At 41.2% G+C, this 19,826-nt stretch overlaps 1 protein-coding gene across 1 annotated transcript in view; it reads right to left on the reverse strand.

Annotated features, from left to right (window-relative positions):
* LOC105453261 (aryl hydrocarbon receptor protein 1) overlaps positions 1-19,826 on the reverse strand; it is a 209,331-nt gene that overhangs the window by 33,630 nt on the left and 155,875 nt on the right. The window contains exon 4 of the mRNA XM_011695052.1: positions 4,456-4,545. Within this exon, the coding sequence (XP_011693354.1) occupies positions 4,456-4,545 (90 nt within the window). The remainder of the gene's footprint in view (positions 1-4,455; positions 4,546-19,826) is intronic.

Below are 19,826 nucleotides of genomic sequence, written 5' to 3' on the forward strand. Positions count from 1 at the left end.
TGATAAAAGACGAAACGTTTGATATTCTGAAAAGCTTTTTCATCGGGATGGAATTTATGCTCCAATTTAAGCAATATCGAAGGATAACTGTCTATCTACTATCACATCGTATTTTAGATTATGTTTTCACTATGAAAAATAATTTAGCAGCACGTCGAAAAATAAATTAACTTAAGGCTCCGAAAATCCATTAGCCGTCACTGACCCGCTGGCATGCACCTGTACTCGTTTAATGACGGCGCATTCGCCGGAAGTAGCTGCAGCTACGATAATGGCGGATACAAATGACGACCTGGTTGTTTTCCTCCGGGCAACCCCATTCCCTCGGCCCCAGCCACCTTCCTCTCCGCGACGACGCGACGGTCTTTTCGCTCGGTGACTTCTAGTGGAAATGCGCCGACAAGTAATTCGACTAGTTATGCCGACTATAATCTTCCGCTCGCTCGCGCAGATGGATCGTTAGCTTTATCAACGAGGAATTAAAACTCGGTGCGGCAAATTTCGTTAATTTTATTATTTGCGTGATATATTTCGCAGTGCACCGATGGTAGCACGTCGCGCTTTTGCAATTTATATTTATACACGGGAAGTACGATTTTACTCGAATGTCTAAAAATTTTACTGGGATACCGATCTGAAAAAAATTCTTGTTGGACCATCAAATAATTTTGCTGGAAAGTAAAAAATGACGAGCATTGCTATAAAACGTTTTGATATTCTAGCAATCAGTTTGACTTTCCAACAAAATTATTTTGATGGTCCAACATGTATTATTTTCAGATTTGTATCCAGCAAAATCGTTTTTCTCGTATATTATTTTATCTAAATATCCCCGAAAATGATCATACATTAATATTGACAATTATTTATATACTTTTTTTGTAGTAATTTTGTATTTCGATCACATTCAGTACTCCTATTTCATCATCTCCCGAGATAATGAAATTTTTATTTAGAGGAATTCTGGTATAATTGGAAGAATTCCGAATTTGAATGCACGAAGCTTTCCGGGCGAATACAATATCTCACGAGATACATCGGAGCTCGAGGGAAAAAATATCTTCGATCTTCTGCATGGTCGACTCGATTCTGCCACTCGCGATTCACGACGCACAGAAAACGGAATTGCACACGAAAGGCCACTGCTCGTTCGTTTATCCGCGATTTGTTCGGATAAGCTTTGACTATGGACGAGGTTTTATTTTCCTTTCTTTTTGCGCGCTGTACTGTTAGGAGTACGATAGTACTTCGATCATCCTAAATTCCCATGGCGAACACAAGGGACAATCGCGTAATGACCTCCGCTGATTAATAGGCCATTAGATAATGATAGCATGGATGATGGACAAACTTTGCTTCACTCGTGTTCCATCGGAGATTATCCCAGGCGGGGGTTTGCTAACGCGTTAAGTGCGCGAATTCTGCGTTTATTTGGAGATTAATCGCTTCTCAGATTAATTTTTTATTTTGCGTTGATAATTTCTTACTAACTGTTGGAAAATTTGCGTTATATGGTATTAAACACATTTCACATGTCCCAAACGGTCCACTTTAATTTTTGTATCAATTTAACATAAGATGACTATGTTAGAAAGTAACACAAATAATATATTAAAAAATTAATACAAAAAGCTGACACAATTTGTAAGCAAACTGTGGAAGCATATTTTTTCAATAAAATTAACGTTTATGATATGTTATATTAACATACGAATTTTATGTATGTTAGAATCTATGTTTTAAAACACATTATTTTTATGCTACTTGTTCACTTACTCATAAATTATGTTATTTTGACACTAAGAAACGTTGAATACACGGAAAGAACAATTTTGCTGAATCCAGATCTGAAAATAATTTTTGTTCAATAATCAAAATAATTTTGTGTGAAAGTCAAAATGATTGCTAGAATATCAAAACGTTTTATAGCAATGCTTATCAGTTTTAACATTCCAACAAATTATTTTGATGATTCAACAAAATATTAATTTCAGATTTCTTCTGTTTTCAGCAAAATTTTTAGACCTTTCAACAAAATCATTTTTTCCATGCAAGAACAGTTAAAGTCCATAGTGATTTTCGACAGACTTGGGACTTATATGCATTCGGTGAACAATCGTTGATAATCAATGACTAACCACTGATTCAGATTTAGAGAGAAGGATAATGGGTCGTACTTCTAATTGAATTATTGGCGTCAATAAATTATTATTCAAATAATAAACGCATTTTTGTCAATTATTTATTTTTACGTCATTATTATTCCGCATCGATTTTGGGATTACGACGCTACACGCAGAAGTACTTTCCCGCGAACGATTTCGCGTTTCAGCGTCGAGGCTTCGACGAGTTCGAGAAATCTGGAATCCGTCGACACTCTCGACGTCGCGCGTCGTCAAGTCGCGGGCGATCTCGGAACGTTCGAACGCGACGGATATATGTACGCTGAGAGCGAGCCGCCGATGCCGATCGGAGCGAATATATAGCGTAAAATCAGTTTCCACACTGTGTACACAATTCTCTCGCGTGGAACCAATAGCCCGCGCCGGGGCTGTGGTTACACACAGCCGCTTTATCATTACGGGGAAACCTCGGCGTTCGAGCAGAGGGGGGGCCCCCCGGCCGAAGTATTCAAATGATCGTGCGCGCGGGAACGCCGGTAGCAATCGAATGTGCAACAGTGTGGATCGTGGCCGCGCAATTAGATTCGGTCTGCACGGCGGAATCGGGATCGGACGTTCCGTGGTTCCCACACCGGTGGGTGCATCGCGCCAGCGCGCCGAGGGAATCAGCGAGGGAGGAGGGGGAGCGGTGGGCCAGGGAGCGGAGGGGGAGGGGGATCGGGATCCTTTCTCTCCCGATCTCGGCCGATCGTCGCCGTCGCGGCCGAATAAAATCGCCGGAGTTACGTCGCCCGTTAACGAGGCCCTGCCCGGCGCGATTATCCCGGTGTCATAATTAATTAAAGACCGTCGGAATTCGGATCGGCGCGGCGGCCCGCGCGTTCCTCGATAACGGTTCGTTATTCGACAGCTCGCGTTCATTCGGGATACTCGCGTATATGCAAATCCGCGGGCATGTACCAACGGCCGCGACTCCGGATTCCGCCCGCAATGAATTAGGATAATTGAAATCGCGATAATTGAGAGACCTGGAGAGCGCGCCTTGAGCAGCATCGAGTCGCAAAAGGAGCTCGCCGAATCGCGACGTCGTGTATTTAAAGGACGTTTCACAGGCTCGACTTCTGTAAAGGCTCGCGTATTATAACTCGATTCACATTTTTATCGTACATGTCTCGCATTCACTCAGAACTTGAGCTTCGATAAAATGTTCTTCGATGGCGCGATGCTCGATTTTTCTCAACAACTATTCATAAATTATTATAGATAAACGTTTTGCAAATCTGGCAAATATTTCGAATCAGTTATCAGGGACGAACTCTAGAGACAATGACTTGCATGCCCACGAGATTTGGCGAGTTGAGATTTTTCCGTTCGTGCGTCAAACAGATTTGTGTAAGGCTGAGCGCCGGGCAATATCGCGAGCGTGTTGCGTCGATGACCCACTGTTACTACTGAAAAATGTATGTCGGCCGTCAGTCCTGGTGGATGGGTACATTGTGTCTCGCGAAAGGGATGATGCCACATCGGGCAAACGTGACATGTACGAGCGAACCCGACAGCGTTGGCGTGACTGCCGCGTGTTGGGTGTGGACACACGTTGACTGAAGATAAACTAACAACGAGGGTGAATTGTGTCTAGAATTACCTTGCAATAAGGGGGAGTCTTGGGGGGGGGGGGGATAAATGCGCAAGCATCCTCGATCTATATATGTATACGTCGACGATTTCCTTTAAGCCTTTAAGGTACACGTCAGTGATTTTCTAAACGCTATACAGATTTGTCGATACATGGAGAGAATTTCCTTTTAAAATATACCCTAAAAATTTTGTTAATCGCGGGACAACATAGTATTTCGACAAATTTTACTGTACACTACAATAAATTTGTTGTAGTATATATTTTAAAAAATAATGAAAATCATATCAAATTCGTCGAAATAGGTACTATGTTGTCCTACGATTAACATGATTTTCAGGATAAATTTTAAAATAAAATTCTCTCTGTGTAGAGACTTGTGTGCGTCGAGTTCTGACAAAATTTGTTGACGGCGAAATATTTTTGGAAAAATATCGATTTCGGAAACAGCATTACGTTAAGAGTCAATACTTTACTTATATTATTATCTAAAATTGCTGTTCCACTCAAAAACGTTAAGTAATCTATGTGTAGAAGTATGAATATAGTTGTACACATAATATGTAATATTATATATTATTGTATATGTAATATACTAATGTCTACCATTTTGAATATAAATCTGAAGATTTTAATGCGTCATCATTCTTTGCTAAATCAATGCAACGATTGCTTTAATTATAAATTCAATCGTACCTGATGGAAGCCAAGATAACTCTCTATGCTATGGGTAGCGAAAAACACTTCCCCGTCGCAAGTCAATATTAGCAGGAACCCGTTCAGTGCCTGGAACAGAAAATCGATCCAATTAAATTACACACATGCACGTGAAAGTAACTGTATTAACTATATTAACCGTATTGTCTGTGTTAACTGTATTAACTATATATTAACTGTCTTAATAATAGATATGCGCAGATTAATTAATTTTGGATAAAACGTTAATATCTTTTTCAGTTTATAAAAAATTTATATCGACATAATAATTGATGGAGGGAACTGAGCCGTCAGTCGGTCGTCAATCAACTGAAACATGTAAAATCCGGAATTGAACATAATCGGGCAGAGACTGCTCCGTTTGCATCGGGTCGAAACTCAAGGGGCTAATTCGTGGCGCGGATAAGTTAGGGGCACGGCAAAATACAGGTTTAGTCGTTGTTAGACGTACGCGGGAGTGCACCCCGCGCGAATAGAGCGGCGGCACGAGAACGAAAGGGTACGTTGCCTTTTCGAAACCGAAGGCTAGCGTTTTGCGGCGTTGGCGGCGGCGGCGGCGGCGGCATCGGTCGGAAACGTTTCGGAAAGTTTTCTCATTTGTCTGCCGACTCGATACCGGCAAATACCAAACGAGCTTGCACAACTCGAGTGTTCACCTCGAAGCCCAAAATACCCGTTATTCTCATAGCTTTCTCACGAGAGGGAAATATACCTTCATGATATTCAACTAATAGATATCGCGAAGTTGAGAATCGGCTGATACAATAAATATATGTTAAACTTACGTTAAATATAACGAAAAGACAAAGGTAAAATTGTCAGTTAAAATATAAAATGTAACCTTATCTAATGATTAACAAAAGCTCGAAAAAAAAGTAAAAAATCCTTGCAATACTTCGAGCTGTCAAATCTACAAATTATAAACTTTCAAATTGTTATAAAGTAATAGTAATCAAATACAAGATGCATTTAAGATAAAGGACTGGGCAAAAGAATTCGTTTGACAATTTATTACGTAGTCCAATAGTTTTTGTAGCACAATGATAATAGAATTTCCTGAAAAAAAAAAGCATACTTTGGAGCGAATGAATCTTGAAGAACACAAAGGCTACACCGGTGTACCGATAAGAATAATTCAAGTAAATCACGTAATCCGACGTGGCACACACGATTAAGCTTTCCGAAATACACAGAGGCAATTTCGAGCGGCCACGCGAGAATAGTGCGGCGGCACGAAAACGGAAGGGTGCGTTGCCTTTCGGAAAGCGGAGGGCGGCGCGCGTTGTTTCTCTCGGGCCGGGAACGCGCTGAAAACGCCCCGGGAAAGTTTTCCCATTTATCGGCGGTCCCGATACCGGCAAATACCAAACGAGTCCCTCCCCCCCCCCCGGCCGGAGCGCAACGAAGCCGAATGCGGCGCATCGAAGCCGAAAATAGTCCGTCCTAGTTTTACCAGTCTTCAGCCCTGCCGCCCTATTCGGCCGCCGGCTCGGAAGCGGGGTAGGAAACCATTTAAAGCCTCGTCCGCTCTCTCCGCCGTTTCTACGAGCTAAATGTGTATTGTTTTGTTTTATTTCGCGGTGGCGGTGCCAGGCACGCCAGACCGCGGAAACTTATTGTTCTGAAATATGGCGAGCAACGCCGTAGCCGGCGGCCGGAGCGTATAAGGAAGAAGGCGCGCCGATATTCGCCTGTACATTCGCAGGCTTGCCAATTTCCGATTAATTTTTTTATTTCGACATTTCAATTTTAATTAAACGCGCGATTACAATAATGTACGTGCAAATAATAGTTTCTTAAGACGCTAAGTCAAACCCCAATTTCAGTTTGACTAAAGAAGATATTAAAACACGGTAAAGAACGATTTTGTTGAAAGATCTAAAAATTGTGCTAAAAGCAGATCTGAAAATAATTTTTTATTGAATCATCAAAATAATTTGTTGGAATGTTAAAACTGATAAGCATTGCTATAAAACGTTTTGATATTCTAGCAATCATTTTGACTTTCGCACAAAATAATTTTGTCTATTGAACAAAAATTATTTTCAGATCTGAATTCAACAAAATTGTTCTTTCCGTGTAGGTATATTATTTTCGTCCATAGTAGATACTCGTTTTTTTGCTTTTACCTTCTCGTGATTTTGATACATAAAGGATATCGATGAATAACTCTCTTCTCTGACGTATCTTGAGATTTTCCCGCTTCATCGCGCCGACGCGATGCGTGCTCGTAAAGTTGCTCTAATTGCAGATATCTCGCGGCTTCTTAATCCATATAGCTTCCGACAATTTCGCAAGGAACGTTCTCGCGGACTTCGTAATATCCCATTATTGCCGGGGTAAAATAAGGGTTGTATTTCTTAGAAGAGACGTTAAATAATTATCAGTAACTGCGCGATTTAAACTGCAACATTTGCAGGCAGTAATTTTTTTTCAATCTAGATTTCAAATTGATCTCTTTGAATACATATTTGTGAATCTTAAAAATCTTTCTTCTTGATCATTGACAAGATATTACGTGTTATAAAAAAATATTGCCACACACAATTCAAGATATAACAAAACTTATATTTTTCTCATTTAATTTATATCAATATTATTATATTATATATTATATTATTATATCGATGAAATTACAATTTTTATTTCTAGCAACATTGCGCTTTCAACGATAAATTACATTTTCTTTTAAGGAACACTTAAACGTCGAGAAGGCGCAAATAAATAAATTTCTCTTCTAATTAATCTGTAGACAGGAGCACAAATTTTTACATTGCCACATTATATGACAATTTATTTCACGCGAGATAATGCCACATCTAAATGTATTTCCAAGTAGACCTTGCAATTGAGAAATTTGAAAAAAAGACTCGCTCTGTTCCATCACTCATTCGCACATTGACTTGCAACCCTTCGCAGCACTTATGATTAAATATGTCACTGTGTCAAACTCTCGGTTTCATTTTCCGGCCGCGGAAACGGGCGCCCCGATTCCGCCCCGCGATAGCGTGGCATACAAAATGGCACGCGTTTCCGTGCGATCGCATGCGCGGATGCTGCGTTTCGATTGGTTGATCCGCAGGGTGGGCTCCTGCGTTGCGTCAATACGGATGTGCGCGCGCGGGGAGGGTGGTGAGCGCCGCACTGGGCTCACGACCCTCTCTCGCTTCTTCACCCCACACTGTACCACTCCGCGTACGGACACGGGCTATAATAGGATTTTCTCCTGTGTGCTTCCCCCTTTCCCGCCCCTACGAAATGGCCGACATAGCCATTCCGCGGAAGGCATCATCCCGTGAGACTCGTTCGTCGTTACTATACTATAATTGCATTGTTTGGGAAGGTAATCGAGTTTTCTCGATCGACCGGCGGCGCCGGAGTATCTTCACGATTATGACTATCGGCTTCGTTCCGCCTGTATTTCACGTCACGATAAAATACAAAGTAATAATATTTAGGTGAACGATACGATATATCTCGGGAGTAATGGAAATGCAACGCGCGTCTATAGCTTCTAAATCTACGGCGTTATACATTTACGATGGGCAATAGCTAGAAATAAAATAATATCATCGATATAATTAAATTAGAGAAATATGAATTGATGTCTTGAACTGGTAATATTTGTTTTTTTATAATACATAAAACATCTTGTCGATGATCAATCCATTCCCTCGCAAACGAACGCTTTCATTATTTCGATTCAGAATTTCAGGTTTTCCGGAGGATGTGCAATCGAAGTGTAAAATCGAATTTGTGTGGTCCAAACATTTTTACAATATATATATATATATTTTTTTTTATTACGTATATACATATTTACAAATATATATATACACACATTATTCGTTGCCATTAATTTCACGTGCACAGCGATTTCCGATGGACGACCACCGAAGCCGAACTCGCGAGGAACGCGCCGTTCAGTTTCTTGAACTCGGTATAGGGCGATCGCCCGAGATTCCGCAATCTGCATATCCGATCGGTGGCTCCGGGGAGGCTCGCGTCCGTGCCCGTGACTCCCGCGCTCGCGGGGAGGGAAGAAAATGGAAAGATTTCGTGCGTGAAGTATTATTGGCGACCCGCTAATGCGGGAGAGTCAAGGTGAGGATGAAGGGGTATTAGAAGTTCACGCTTGGACGGAACACGCGAGTGCGCCCGCGAGTGGCACGCGACTGATTCGCCGGGTGGCTCACGCGAGAAATAGAAAACCACGTGTGTGTCTCTCTCTTTCACCTTCGCCTTTCTTCTTCTTCCTCTCCTTCTTCTTCGCAGAAAAAGAGAGAGAAAGAGAGGAAAAAAGAGAGAAACAGGGCGTTTCCGCAATACTGGAATTTAGTATCGAATTATATATCGTCGAGACGAGTCGCTTCTTCGTATCGTTCTAGAAAAACGCCACGCAAAGTTTCTCATTGCATTCATATAGCTCGACACGGCGAAACAACAGCCGCCGCGTATCACGCATTTTAATAAAATTATATGGGAAAATTGAAACATCGCCGGAGTGAAATGCAAATTCTCGCAAATTTGCCAATTCATAGGAAAAGATCTAATAAAGGCGATCGTATACTCTTATAATCATGCATCGTCTAGTATCTCTAAATTCGAGGTAATTTTTTTTAACATGGAAATGACATTTCGAGTTACGCACTAAAAGGAAATATTTTTCGCGGTGCATTAGCACGAGGTACGGAATATACGAGGTAATAATAAATTTGGCGATACAATTGGAGGTACACGTTGAAATATAAACCCCACGTAATTACGAAAGGCATAAGTATATCCCTTAAATATGTACCGCCAAAAATTGGAGGTACACGGAATCTTTACGGATAAATTGTCTTGTCATTTGATCAAAGACTTGCCAATTATGTTTGGCAAGTCCTTGATCAGCACTGCTCTTCTAATGCTTCTGCAACTGGAGGTACTGCATGTAAATTCGCGATACTTTTCTTTTGGAGGTACAAAGCTCCGAGTTCGTACCTCGTTTATATAATACGAGGTATAAAACTTTGCGTATGTACCTCATGTATATAATGCAAGGTACAAAATTTTGCGTATGTACCTCGTATTTATAAATACGATTTATAAAAATTGAAGGTACACGGAATCTTTAATCAATTGTCTTGTCATTTGATCAAGGACTTGTCAAACATTGGCGGCACCTTTTTACCGCTGAGTACCTCGTATTTATAAATACAATTTTGTACCTTGCATTATATACATGAGGTACATACGCAAAGTTTTATACCTCGTATTTATAAATACGAGATATTCAGCGGTAAAAACGTGCCGCCAATGTTTGGCAAGTCCTTGATCAAATGACAAGACAATTGATTAAAGATTCCGTGTACCTTCAATTTTTGGCGGTACATATCTAAGGGATATACTTGTGTCCCTCGTAATTATACATGGGGTTTATATTTCAACGTATATCTCTAATTTTTGGCGATATATGATTAAGAGTGTAGTACTGTATGTACTCGTTCATGGAACAAAGGGTTCGTAAGAGTTACATCGCTCAAACATATATTCGGATTAAAGATTCACGTGCGCGCAAAATATTTTTTTATCTGTTTTTAGCGTAGCACTTATATAGGATCATGTTAATTCTCTCCGCAGGAAAAATGCAGGACACACAAAGGCTTCACACAGAGCGGATAAACACGCGATATCGCGAAAGTGGTAAAACTTACGTGGCCGTGCATTTTAATTCAAACCGCATAGCGCGGCGGAATCGAAACGCGGCGTGTCTCTAATCAGCTGTTGAGTCTACAAAGTATTATAGAATGGAATTCACGTGACGCACAACAACGCTCGTATACGCGGAGGTGGAGAGGGGGGGGGGAGATACGGTGCGCGCGGAGCGCGAGAGGGAGAGAGGCGAGAAGTCGTTCGCGTTTAGAGAGATCAATAAGGGTGTCGAAGATAAGGGCCCGCCCGCGGGCTGAATACGGGCTGAACGTTAACGCGCGTTCGTGCCGGAGCGGGATTTTCATGGCTTTTCATTTCCATACGCAACAACGGTTCATACGGGCTCTCGCCGCTCCGCGCTATAGCTCGTTGCATGCGCCATTATCGTTATGATCGCGTATACCGCGCGCGCCGTCTTACTCCGTTCGATTTAGCCGATTAAAAGAAACCGCATCCGAATTAGCCTGGTTTTCTGCCTGTTCCTCTCTCTCTCTCTCTCTCTCTCTCTCTCTCTCTCTCTCTCTCTTCGTTCGGTTTTATCTCGGTTTAGGCTGCCTTGCTCCGTTCCGTTATCGGGCGACTAATTGCGTCGCGGGCGAGCACGCGACCGACCCGACGACGAAACTGGATCAGCGCGCTGGTGCCGATCCGCCGTGGAATTTCGCCGACGCTGTCAACCGCGCTTAGCAATGATTCCGATAAAATGTAGATCACGATGGTTAATATACCCAGAGCCACCGCTGCCGTTTCGCTCGGTTCGAAGGAACTATATAACACAAGCGAAAGTCGGGTGGCAAAGCCAAGAACTCGCGTTGCACTTGTGACAATATCAGGAAAGAGTCGATTGAACGAATGGAGCTTTCAAGGCGCAAATAGACGAACAAAATCTTATTTGGTCAGAGAAATTTAAATCTCTTAATACAGTAGATGTAAAGATTTTTCGGACCTTTCGATCGGAAATGCGCGCATTCGATTTTCAGGAATCCCGCGTGTACTTACAAGTATTCGTTTTCTATACGTCTCTTCACCGCGGCAGCTTCACCTGCTGCAACTCCGTCGTCATTCGTGCGTACGATAAGCGCAAGAGGGGCTCGTTCGTCACGGCACGCACCCCGAGACGGGACGATACCTTTGTACATTCACCCGACTTATAATTCATTGGTCGCTCTCTCACACGTCCAGCGCGCGTGACGAACGCCTCTCGGACCCTCCGTTAATTAAGCTCTTCGGCATCGTATCCTGTTAAGACTGTTAAACGACGCGGTAAATACCTCCCTTTCCTCAAACCGCACGATCGCGAATATGCATATATTCGCTACCATCTTGTAATCGTGGGCCATAAAAAAAAACTCATGTTATCAGATGGCAAATGTGACCATGCCTCACGCATTCTTTACTAAGAGATATAACGTGAGTGATTGTTGTACAATTCAATCGTGTATATACGCAATCGATTTTTAGAAACAGAAGTTTCGTCAAATAAAATTTATATTACGATAGATTTGGAAATAATCACGAGATTTGATATGCCACGTTGAATTATCTATCTATATCGCGAGATAATTTTATCTACACGGAAAGAACAATTTTGCTGAATCCAGATCTGAAAATAATTTTTGTTCAATAATCAAAATAATTTTGTGCGAAAGTCAAAGTGATTGCTAAAATATCAAAACGTTTTATAGCAATGCTTATCAGTTTCAACATTCCAACAAATTATTTTAATGATGATGATCAATAAAAAATTATTTTTAGATCTGTTTTTAGCAAAATTTTTAGACCTTTCAACAAAATCATTCTTTCCGTAGTAGTGAATAATTTCTGTTTCTTTTATGTGCGTATAACAAATATTGTAAGAATTATCTCATATAATGGCAAGAAAAATCAGAATTTTAACGTCATTACGGGATTTTTTATTACATTAATGTAGCAATCAATAAAATGAAAGAGACATGGAAACGTCAATTCTACAAAACTTCCCAAAAATCTGATTAAATTTATAAATCAATGCGTTTTCGATAACAAGATATCGCATTTCATAAAATTTTATTTACGTTTTCGAAAAATTGTCCAGAATGGAATAAAATGAATTACGAAACGGGCCAAAATATTATTCGACGAAATCTCATATCGAGTTCGAGTTTTCGTAGTTCGAGTTTCCAAAGTACAGAGGAAGCATGTTTTACGTATCGATTGCGTTTCCAAAATAACGTACAAAATCTTATCTGCGCGTGCGAGACATCTAAGCTAACCGGATTTATATAGATTGCAACCCTTGATTTCAACCCTCCCCAATCGGCGGATCTGCCGTGAACGCCTCGGCCTAAGGTCGAGCCTAAGGTAGGAGAGCGGAATACCCGGGCCATACGTAAGGCTTAAGAGAGGGTCGACGTGGTATCTAAGGGAGGAAAGGAGCACGCGATCAATACGGGAAGGACTAGCGGTGCCAGACCAAGGCGAGCCCCGTCGAGCCCACCAACCTAACCCGATATCATCCCATCCCATGCACCCACCCAACCTACAGCTACCTTTGACTCAGCCCACGTCTCTCTCGCTCTCTCTTTCTCTCTCTCGCTCGCTCTTTCTTTCTGTCTTTCTCACGCGCCGCGCATTTCTGACTCACTGCCGAGAGTCACTGTCTGCGAAATCGCGCGCTCTCTCTCTCTCTATCTCTCTCTCTCTCTCTCTCTCTCTCTTCGCCCGATTTCCGCTCGTACCGCGCTATCGACGTCCTTGACTCCCGATCCGACCGTTGCCGTCCGTTCCAAAAGCATCCCAAGGCTGATATCGTAAAGTTCACCGGGTAGCATCAAACGCGCGCGCTCAACGCGAGCTACCTGGGGACACGGGGCTGCGAGCGATGCGTTCACTCGGCGAGTATTTCGCGCAGCTCACAGACACGAGGCTAAGTTATGCCAGGTATTACAAGGCTCTATACATGATTACGCTCTGCGCAAGCCAAGTGCGAGATAAGGTCCTATATAATTTGAATCCGGTATATTAAAATGTCAGACGGTAATGATATTAATATAAGTCCGATGGCGGCGATATTGCGCAGCACACATTGTAATTATTTTCAAATTATCACGGGAAATTTCTCTCAAGCGCTTTCTGATCATTGACGAAAAACAGTGATATTAAAAAAAAACCATCATCGCGCTTAAATCGATAAAGCATTGCATTAAGATATATGTCTGAATAATCGAGAATTTCGAAACCAAAATACCTTTGCCATTTAATTGTAACACAAAGAAAGTTGAGCATTATATCCTACAACTGAAGTAATTCTTATGTATTTTTGTGAAATAAGAAGAGAAGATATACTACACTGGGAAAAAAAATTGATTGTACGAACTAAATTTGTTTAGTTGTTTGATCGAATGATTAATTTAACAATTCTTTAGTTGCACAAAAAGAAATATAATTCATTCATGCCAATTATCAAACTTTTTTAATCAAGAATTAACTAAATCAACTCAATTAAATTTTATTCAAAATACTAGTAGTATTTATTTATGTTTGCAATTAAATTTTGTTCAAAATACTAGTAGTATTTATTTGTGTTTGCATGTATTTAGTTATCCAAGTAATATATTTGTTCAAATTCCAATTATCAAACTGACTAAACGATGCTGATGGGGATAATAAATAGTGTGTATTTTTAATCGAACGGTTAAGATAAATACAATAAATTTTTGTTGAAACAAAATAGTTTAGTTAAAAAATAGTATTTTGTTTATAATAGTAACAAATTATTTTGTGTTATCGTAGTAACGTTTAGTTGAACGTATCGGACTAAATATTCTGGTAAAATGAAACGCAAATTTTGCGTTTTTCAACAAATTCTTTTTCTCAGTGTATATTTTACAAAAAGAAGCTTGAGAACGCATACTCGTGGCCTTATCAAAAATTCAAATTACAATGTAAAAAAAGTTCAAGGTGCAATATAAGCGATAAGAACTTTACATATTCTAAAAAAAGAATCGCTAAGAAGATTAACTTTTTTACATCGAGGAATATATCAAGACGGCGATTCTTCGTTGATGCTTCGTCGAGAGGAGGATATTTAAAGATAAATGCGCCGGACATTACCTTACACGGAAAATATATACGCGGTGGGGGGGGGGAGGGACATACGTTTGATATCATTGAACCGGTGCTGCGTAATTGCCAGCCGCCGCGCCGTTTGGCCTCTACTAATTTTAGGATTAGTAAGCCGCATTGCGTTAATGGTTACGCCGCAATTATATGAAGCCCGAGTATTTGCCGTTCCATAAAACGTAATTGGAGTGGACGGCCGAGGTTTCCTACTAACCTACCTTTTCGCATTGCGCGTTTAATGTCCCTTTAGAATTTATTGTTATGTCCGGATAGTCCGGATACATTCCGGACGCGCGCGCGATAGAACCGCCGGCGCTTCCCTTCTTTCGTTTAGCGCATTTTTGATCGGATTACGCGTCGAACGTCGAAGACAAGAAAATATACCTGTGTGATCGGTATAATCCTGAGCTAAAAGCAAAATTATATGTATAATTAACGGTAGAATCACAAGTACAGATCGACAACACAGAAATTACCTCTATTTTCTTAATATCAAATATTTTATTGAAATAATTTTTATTACTGAACCTCTCTCTCTTTTTCTCTTTCTTTCTCTTTCATTCGTCGTTAATAAAATACTAAATTTTATTAAACATACTTATTTGCTGTATGTTTTACAGCTACACGGAAAGAACAATTTTACTGAATTCAGATCTGAAAATAATTTTTGTTCAATAATCAAAATAATTTTGTGTAAAAGTTAAAGTGATTGCTAGAATATCAAAACGTTTTATAGCAATGCTTATCAGTTTTAACATTCCAACAAATTATTTTGATGATTCAACAAAAAAATTTTATTTTCAGATCTGTTTTTAGCACAATTTTTATATTTATCTTTCAACAAAATCGTTCTTTCCGTGTAATAACGTTGAGAAAAATCAACGAGATTCTATTCCCGTCAAAATCGCAGTGGAAAACGCAATATGCGAAATGCAATATGCTGCGAATGCACTTATTGTATTCCCCGAATGCGATAAGTATTTCTCGGCAACGCGTTACGTTTTCCTTTGTCGCTGGATCGCCGATGGTGGTGAAAGTGTGACGATTATTTGAGAGAGAGAAAAAAAAATAGTTTCGCAGGAATCGACGTTTCTGCTCGCAACTTCCGCGGGACGCGTACAGACGCCGGCCATTCTCGGACTTTCGTGCTGAATCCGATCGATTTACGACGACTAGGCCTGTTTATCCCGGCCGATGCTTTCCCTTCCGCGTGATGGCTTTTTTAATGCTCGTCGTTGCTTAGTTTACGATCGCCTTTTTAACCCTTTCACAGCTTAGCACAGCGGCAACCTTAATTAAGCGCAGATGTGAAATCTCCTTTTCTCCGGACTTTCCACGGTTGCTCGACGGTTGTCGATATAATTGCAATTACTACAATTATTTAACCAACGGAATATTACCTCTTAATGCATTCAATAATTAATGTCGCCACTTTTACTAGCCTAATTATACATTTCTCACACGTGTAGATGGAGAAAGCACGAAATTTCAAAAAGTTGTAAAAACGCGTCATGTAATTAGATAAACTAAACGATTAAATTGACGAATATACATATAAATACTATGTAATTTATGTTAATAGTTTGACACAAATTCTTGTTCAAGCAGATATTTTACTTTTTACAAATAGATCGATTTGCCAATTGATTAGAAAAATACAAAAACTACTGTAATTTTTTCCTTTTTCCAAACTTACTTATAGTAAAAAAACGCAAAAATGGAATTTTATCCTATGATGCATTTGAAGAATATATTTGATGGTCGCATTTGATTCGACGTGAACGAAATGGGGCGTTCGCCAAAACGAACTGACTAATTACCCTTCCCGATACGTATATAGTCACACACAATCCGCGAAAAGTCACGGTCAAAGAAAGTTAAAAAGTTGAATGGCTTCGCGTACACTCTGCATGTGCCGTAACACACATCGCACAGTTAAAAGTTCGAGTGTGCGGTTACTCGAAGAAATTACTCGCGCCGCTTCGTGGATATTTTCAAGTACAAGAAGAGAGAATCCCGTCCACTACTTATAGACGTGCATGCAACGTTACTTTAGTCGAGAGAGAAAAAAACGCGGAAGAGTAATTTGATTATGATGAGTATTTCTAACATGTTGTTTATCTTACACCAGCACGTTTTACATTTTCCACTTAGAAACAGATATAACGTATAAATAAATTCTCTTAACAGAAGTATTATTGATTTCTTAATTATTCATTTAATTCATGATAAAATAAAGAGTTTCTTTTCAGTCTATAATTTTCGCTAAAATTAATGAAAACGCGAACCTCAGGATAGCGAATTTGAAATTATTGATTAAGTACACAGACTATGAATTGCACTTTGTAAATCGCATCACATGAGCTTGATTGCGGTAAGAGATTAATTTTGTGGCTTTCTCGGAGGATATAAATAATATCGCACTACACAATATTTATATGCAGCCTTATAAATCTAAATCTGACTAGGAACCGTGTCCTTTCTTCGTAGACCGAGCGATTCGCTCCGTACACTTGGCGCAGAAATCGCAAACTTTCGTCCGGTTCAACGGCTAAGGAAACCGCCGGGCCGTCCATCCGGGACGAAGTTCCCTATCGCTTCTCGCATACGGAGCAATCAGCCGGGAAGCAGAAGGCACGGCTCGCCGTCGTGGCAGACATGCAACCATCAGCAACAAGTAAGACCTTATAGCACGGTGATCAACTTGGCCGTATACGTTCTTCCTTCTCATTCCATCCAGAGCCGGCCGCGGCTCCGACTCCGCCAACTCTTGGCCGCGTACACAGAATTCACTTAGGTCGGACTTCGCTCGGCGCATCGCTCGCTCACGCGGAGACGTGATCTAAATTGCACCGCGCGCCCGCCCGCGCGAGCATAACACGCGTTCTTATACTTACCTACTCACGCCAAGTGAGGAGGAAAGTCCCGCCGCGCGCCGCCGTGTCCTGATTGATGCGGAAAGTGGAGCTTCATTCCCTGGGCTCGATTGGAGCCCGAAAGAATGGCGATTGTTCTGTCGTGAACGCGAAGCCGATCGAACGCGCGGATAATCTTAACGCGAGTAAACGCTCGTGGCGAGAAGAGAAAGGGCGAGGTAAAAGCGCGAAGCAAAATGCTCTACGTTCGTTGAATTTTTCCTGCAGAATCGAAAAGGAATCGCTGTGAATTACCGCTGAGAGCTAAATAATTGTCTACGTTCGCGTCTGTAGCTGCTGCAGGTATTCGCTCACTTTACGCGAAAAATACAGTTTGTGTTAATTTCATTCGACCGTGAAGCATGTCATTTCGGGTTTATGACGTTTAAGTGGCATTTTGTGCTCGAAAGCATCGAACGACATGAAAATACGAGTTCCATCGTGTATCGCGGCCGGTAATGTTCGTGACTTGAAAGTAATCAAAGTCACGGAGCTAATTCATGCCTGCGATGGCCAGAGGTTTTGGATTCCGGGATAAAAATTACTATTTGTTACAAGAAAAAAAAATGTAAATATTTAATATAATTTTTTATATAATTTTTTTTTTTTAATTCATACATCTGCATATGAGAAAAATATCCCCATTCTGCCTCCTTCCTGACAATTATAGATGTCAGCCTCGCCGTCGTATTATCTCAATTGCGGCGAAAGATATGGTTACCCCCGTCAGTATCATAGCATTAGTAGCATCTTTAGGGTGTAGCCGTTCGCAATCGGAGTTCGCGGGAAGCGTAGATGTGGTAGCAGGCACCGCGAAAGAAGAAAGAAGGGGGTTGGCGAAAGAGAGAGAAAGAGAGAGAGAGAAAGAGCGGGGGAGGGGGGGGGGGAGAAAAATAGCTCGGTTATGATTACGGGTTACCGGGTGGCGGGGGTCGCTCCGACCACGACCCTCTTTTACCGCTACCGCGCGGCATAGCTGCCGCGTATTAATGCGATACACGATAGCCTGGTGGCTATTAAATAAAAAATATGAGAGCAAAATGGCTGCTTTCGCGGCGATACGTCACTGAGAGGCGTGATTTGTACCGAAGCCCGAGCTGCGCGCCGGGGTAAAAATTGGTCGATCCACCGTGTACCAGAAAGGGGGGCACAGGCGGGCGCACGGGGGGAGAAACAGCGCGGCCCCCGCTAGAGCCGGTCGCTGAATTTCGCCCGCAGTGATGTATCAACAACATAATGTACAGGTACGTTGCATTTTGATCGGCTCTGTCAGCGCTTTAACGGGTAATCTCGCGGCCAATACGTTTCGTACGGCCGGATTTCTGGGCACCCCTGTTCGACCTTACGCGCGCGCCTTTGTTCCTCTCGAAATTCCTGCCGTTCCGCAAAGAATGCAAATCAACGCCGGTCTCTCCTTTGCGAATTTTTTCTATCCGATCTGAACTGCAACTCTTCGCGTAATGCAGAATCCGAGTATCTGTTTAAGGACTGTTAAAGAGATTCGATAAAAACAAAATAAACATATATCCTCAGTCGCGCAAATTATAAAATTCACCTGGGGAAAAAAAATTTTTTTAATTCTGAATCAAGATCTCATTCTATTTATTTGCATCTTTCCTCGCTTTTTCGCCGGTCGATCGTCGTGAATCACCGCGGCTGTCTCGCGTAATGGCGGCGTCTTGACGCGAAAAATGCAGCCGTCCGCATATTTTTCCCCCGCGAACGGCGCGCGAGTTAGTGGCCGGAGAAAAGTTTATTCGAGTTTCATAAAGGAACGAAAGCTGAGAGCCGTGCGCGCTCGACGGGGGGCCCCCCGCCGTGTATCGTGCGTTCGCGCCGGGTGATAATTTCCGAGAGACGACAGAAATGGATTGGCGAAGTATGTTTCGCTCAACGATCGAAAAATCCGGCCGTCCGGCCGGATAATCAGCGTTTTATTAGTTTACTTCAGAGACAATCAAGCGCTCCTAGCATCGCTCGTGCTAATTCACTGGAAAGCCCCACCTAACAATAAGACTGTAAATGGTAAGAGAAAGTAATATATTTTGTATAACAAATTTATAAAAAAAACAACAATGTTACAGAATTTCGTGGCACATATAGAGCATCTCGAATTCATACTTTGATTTGAATCGTGCGATTCTCATGATTCTCTAATTTCTAAATGTAAAATCTGCATGGTAAACAATTAAAGTAAAATGCAATTTATTTGAAAATTATAATTATTAGATGCATATTTATGCACGCTTTATTCTGACGATATTATTTTGTCGTATTTTATTTTTATCGTTAAAGTTTGATCCTAACAATAATTAAGATTTCGTTACTTCTATAATATTATTATTATTACTATTATCAATATTTTTACAATTGCGGCAATAGGAGAATGTTTATTACGGAAGAGATTTCTTAACACGTGATACTCATTATTATATTTTCTCGGTCTTTTTCTTTCTTCCGAGTCGTAGAGCTCGTGCGCGGATTTACGAAAACGGCGGTGTTTAGTGTGGCAAATTACCGGCGCGACGGTTTCGTGTCGAGTTGATCGAAGAACGCTTTCGGTTTGCTTGAACCTTTTACGTCGGAGATTCGAAAGAAACGGCTTCTCTCGCTCTCTTTCTCTCCTTCTTTCTCCCCCCC

This window comes from Wasmannia auropunctata, unplaced genomic scaffold (assembly GCF_000956235.1).
Source record: "Wasmannia auropunctata unplaced genomic scaffold, wasmannia.A_1.0 LD336000.1, whole genome shotgun sequence".
NCBI classification, from domain to species: Eukaryota; Metazoa; Arthropoda; class Insecta; order Hymenoptera; family Formicidae; genus Wasmannia; species Wasmannia auropunctata.